Source organism: Harpegnathos saltator, unplaced genomic scaffold, assembly GCF_003227715.2.
Source record: "Harpegnathos saltator strain DR-91 unplaced genomic scaffold, Hsal_v8.6 scaffold65, whole genome shotgun sequence".
NCBI classification, from domain to species: Eukaryota; Metazoa; Arthropoda; class Insecta; order Hymenoptera; family Formicidae; genus Harpegnathos; species Harpegnathos saltator.
Genome location: NW_020230482.1, coordinates 537,316 through 542,552, shown reverse-complemented (window position 1 = coordinate 542,552; position 5,237 = coordinate 537,316). Strand labels below are relative to the sequence as shown.

Here is a 5,237-nt window from a genome sequence, read left to right as displayed (position 1 = left end):
TCCTCTGGAACGGCGATGAGAGCATCATCCGTCAGGGTTGGGTCAGCTACCTGTATCGCGGCAACGGGAACAGACCGGACGTCGTCGGCAGGCAGAGATGCGGAAGCCCGTTGAGTCTTCCTGAAGGCCAAAATATCGTGCAAGATAATGGCGAGATCCCCCTCCGACGAGAGGGAAGCATCGCGTGAGGAAGCTCGCGGCCTAACCTCCAAATCGCGTTCGCGCGAGCGACTTCCGAGGTCTTGTTCGCGCGATCTATCGCGAGAATTACGCCGACGCTTCCGGGAACGATGACTCTTATGTTTAGGCATCTTGGAGCCCCACCAGGAACAAAGCAGATGAAGAATAAACACAGTACACACCGCACACAAAAACAACGTACTGTAGGTTGCGCGCAACAGAAACATAATGAGATGATCCTGCGCGAGCGCGCGGGAGAACGGTGGCACGCGCGAGTGCGCGGGAAAGCGGTGACGCACGCGCCCCCTTTTTCCTTCTTCACAGGGATGTGAACTGTTGGGAAGTGCGTATACAGAAGACACTACTACAATGGCCACGTTTACACCGTATACTTAGGCCGCGGCCTATACCCCAAATTCGACCTAAATTATTTAGGCCGTCTGCTGTAAACACTTGGTAGATCACTTCATCTAGCTTTAGGTCAGGTCTCGAATTTTAGTGACCTGACCTAAAATAGGACGTCTGCTTTTTCGGTGTAAACACGCAACGCGACCTAAGGACTCGACCTAAAGTGCGTTGAAGTTGATATTGGTGTGTAAAGATTTGTTTGTGCATAAAGAAAAACAAATACATAAAATGTCTACAGCGGCGGTTCTCAACAAGATGAAAGTTCGTAAGTAATAATGTCTTTGCTAATGAAAGTAATATAAATAGAACTTCAAAGTATAAATTAACCTCAAAAATATTTTATTCAATAGCTGTGAAAAGAAACGTAAAGGCTCTAATTGGACTGAAGAGGAAACAAGAACTTTTATTGCTGTTTGTATTGAAAAGAGGATAATGCAAATGATGGATGGAAAACGCTTTAAGCACATAGATATCTATAACTGATTAGAGTTTTCGATGAAGGAGATGGGTTTTATAAAAAGTGGTGCTCAAATGAAAATAAAATTAAAACATCTAAAAGAAATGTATCTTAAGTGTAAAAGAAATAATAACGTCAGTGGTGCTGCTCGTCAAACGTTTCTTTTTTATGATGAAATGGAATAACTACTTGGCGGAAGGCCATCAGCCCAAGCTAATGAAGATATTGGTATAGATTCAAGTAATATTGTTCGAGGTATGAATAATCTTTTTGTTAGGTTTATTTATTACTCATTTATAAAAGCAATAACATGCATTGATATGATTCTAGAAGAAAATGAGGAAGAAATATTTGAAGTTGAAGATGATGTGAATGCTGTAGCAAATGAAATAGAGAATAGTGAAAATATACCTATGATGAATAATATTCCATCCTCAAAAAAACGAAAAACAGGTCAGTATTATTAAACATCTCATCAAAAGATTAAATAAAGAATATATAAAAATTCGATGCTTATAACTATATAATATAGATTCTAATAATTTTAGTTTCTAGATAAGGCCACTTAAAATCATTGTTCGTATATTTTTAGGTCGCAACACAAACATGAAACTGGCAGAGAATTTTGCTGAAGTTTTTGCAAAAAGACAGGCGGAAGAAATGCACAGAGTTATGACAGACCAAATGCGTATATTTGATGAAACTATAAATAAAAAAATAGAGAATCAATGTCAATGGGAAAAAGAGATGATAGAAAAAGAACACGAACATCAAATTATGATGTTTGACAACTTCTTAAAAGTATTAGGAGCAACGCAAACTGCCAACATCCAATATCCTCAGTTTTCACAAATTCCAGTGCGTACATTTTCAACTACTCAACATTTGTATCCGTCACAATTGTCACCATCTTCGTTATCACGCTCACCAACACCATCCTCACCTTTTACAATAATTCCTTCTCGTTATCATCGCCAACTTCCATACATTTTCAAGAAACAAATGTATCAATGTGCATTCACCAGGATCGTCAAGCTCATCTTCATATGATGCAGATAATAAAAACAAAAGGAATCATACATAACTTAAATATACATTACATATAAATATTAATATTTTATTTCTGTTTCTTACATTTATAAGTGTTATGTACGTATAAATAAATATAAACGAATGTTCTATTTCTACTTTTATATTTACTTTATTACAAAAATGTACATTTATTTTATAAGAATAAAATACTAAATATGAACAGAATATCTTATTTTAATATACTTGCACGCAACGGATAATTATGACATAAATAATCTGTTAAATATTTTCGAATAGTTGACCCAGATATGTCATCACGTTCTCGATGTATAGCATTAACAGGTTGCGGGTACATTATTTCCGCTTCAACCATATCATTCAGCCATTGCTGAATAAATTGTTCCTTCCTACATTCGAGAAAATTTTGCAAAATGCAGCAGGCACTAAAAGCATGTGGAACGAATGTATAGTTTACATCAATTCTTTTTAAAAGTATTCTCCAACGTGCTTTTAAACGGCCGAATGCTATTTCTACAACAACTCTTGCAGAGTTTAAATATACATTAAAGGATTCTTGTGCTGCTGTTACGTTACCAGGATAACTTTTTATTAACCATGGTAATAGCGGATATGCTGGGTCACCAATAATTAGGTAAGGTACTTCTAAGCCACTAATATTTCTTGTAACCTTCAATAAAAAATATATAATGATTTTAAATTGTAAGCAAAGTATAAATATATTTTTCATATAAATAATTATTAAATTTTTAATCTTACCTGTGGAATAATATTTTCAACATCTTTATATAAACTCGAATCTTTAAAAACAGCAGCATCATGAGTGTTCCCAGGATGACGAATACAAATATTTCTAAACCTATAAACAATACTTTGATTAATAATCTATCAGTTATTTTACCGTTATTAAGAAATTAAATGTTAATATGTACCTGTATTTGTTATCAATAACGGCTTGCAAAACATATGAGGGCCAACCCTTACGATTAACAAAATCTCGATAGCCTTCTGCAGGAGCCAAAATGGGTATGTGCGAACCATCAATACATCCAATAATTTTTGGGATATGTGATATTTTTTCAAAATCCATAGCTATTTCTGCAGCTTCGTGTATATTCGGCATTTGAAGATAATCTTTCATCATTAATTCATTTATACCATTTACAACTCTATAAAGACACTTTTTCACTGTTGATTTGTGAATGCCAAATACATTTCCCACGACACGATATTCTGCACAACTTGCTAATTTGTATAAAGCGACAGCAACTTGCTTTTCTATTGATAACGGTTCTCTTGATTTTAACATAACAGGCTTAGGCTCCAAAGCAGGTTGTAACAAAAAACATAACTCATTGAAAGTTTCCTTGCACATTCGAAAACTCTCTATCCAGTCTGAGTCTGTATACGTACATAGCACTATTTCATTCCAAAAATTATTGCTTCTCGGTTTCATCCATAAACTTCTTTCAGCCTGTATCACGTCCAAATATATTTCCAAAATGTTGGCCATAGGAAACATTCTCATATATTCCATATATAATATTTTCTGCATCCTGTGCAGTTGTCGAATTTTGTCCCACATTTTTTTTCTTTTTCGCATAATTTTCCAGTACACAATATTTCTCCTATTTTTTTCAAATATAAAAAACGTGTAAATATGTTGTGTAGATGCCATTTTGAAGGTTAAGATAAGCCGGACCAAAGTGGACTACATACAACCTCCTCAATTTTTAAGTCTTTTTCGGTGTAAACAGTTAGGGACTAAACCTGCTTAGGCCACGGCATAGGTCAGGTCGCAATTAGGTCGTACGGTGTAAACGTGGCCAATGTCCATCCGGACGAGACCACAGAGCATAATCAACGTCAACCAACTAAATCATAGTACGCACCAAATACAATCTACTACGCAAAATGATATAAACAAAAAATTACTAGAAATCTCATTCCTACATTACTATCTATTCCGATCGATACGCTTTGACAGATACACACTTCAATAATTACAAAGATGTGCAGAAATGGGTGTCTGGATTGCTTCGAAAGATAGATCGTTCTATCGTCGCGGGATCGCTATGTTGCCAGAAAGATGGGAAAAAATCGCAGCTAACGACGGAAAATATTTTGATTAATGTGAATTTAACCATTTCTTTAAAATAGATATAAAAAGATTGACAAAATAAGACCAGAATTAATTTAATCTCCTAATATAACACAAAAATGCGAAGATCCTTTAATTATAGTAATATATTAGCGTTTTATTGAAGATATATCAAATTTTTAATATCAAATGTGCTTAATTTGTGGACGAGAGTTTATAATTTTATATGCTATCGTATAACTTATTTTTTTTTCTATAAAATTCATATAATTGATTTTTCATTTTATATGTTTACGAGTTACTTGTTTTTAAGCGTGATAATAGAATTTTACAATTTTGGATGTAATGGCATAAGCGAGTGATCGTGCTCTGTTAGAAAACTGAACGCCATGAAAATATTATGAATGAATAGGAACCTCTGTGAAAGAAAAAAGAAAAAAGCTTTCTAGCTCAAAAATGAACCTGCGTCTATGTCAGCAATAAATCGACGTGAAAATCGAGCTCGGGTCAATGAACAATATCGAAAAAGACGTCTTTCTTCTCTGTCTCTCTCTCTCTCTCTCTCTCTCTCTCTCTCTCTTTCTCTCTCTCTCTATCTCTCTTTCGTTCTCACCTTTTCTTACTATACCACACATACTGATTAAAGATTTCATATCATCACGACGAAAGAACATATATGTAATGTATGTATGTGTCCAGTTTTGGCGTTATTTTCTTTCGCTCTCCTTTTCGGACTCTTTATTTCCTCTTTCAATATTTTTCTTTCTTTATTTTCAAACATGTTTGCCCTTATTCGTCCAACAAGTTCATCGGTTTGTAGAAACTATCGCGGCGCAAAAGATATCAAGCACATGATATTTTTCGTTTATTGAGTTGGCAACTAAGTGATTGCGGATTTTAAATAAGAATGAAAATTCAAAATTTTAAATTTGCTTTTTTAAATTTTTTTCAATGCATGTATGCGATACATTGAGCTTCTCTGCAATATCACGTGTTGTGCTATGACGTGTTTTGCTATGATCTGAATCGATAATGGCCTTG

General features: G+C 34.7%; 1 protein-coding gene across 1 annotated transcript; it reads left to right on the top strand.

Moving 5' to 3' along the window:
• Window positions 1-667: 667 nt before the first annotated feature.
• Window positions 668-2,101, top strand: LOC112589892 (uncharacterized). The gene is made up of 4 exons (XM_025304777.1): window positions 668-853; window positions 939-1,300; window positions 1,376-1,498; window positions 1,638-2,101. Exons 3-4 carry the CDS (start codon window positions 1,459-1,461, stop codon window positions 2,093-2,095), a joined length of 498 nt encoding a protein of 165 aa, XP_025160562.1. The 5' UTR covers window positions 668-853; window positions 939-1,300; window positions 1,376-1,458; the 3' UTR covers window positions 2,096-2,101.
• Window positions 2,102-5,237: the final 3,136 nt, after the last annotated feature.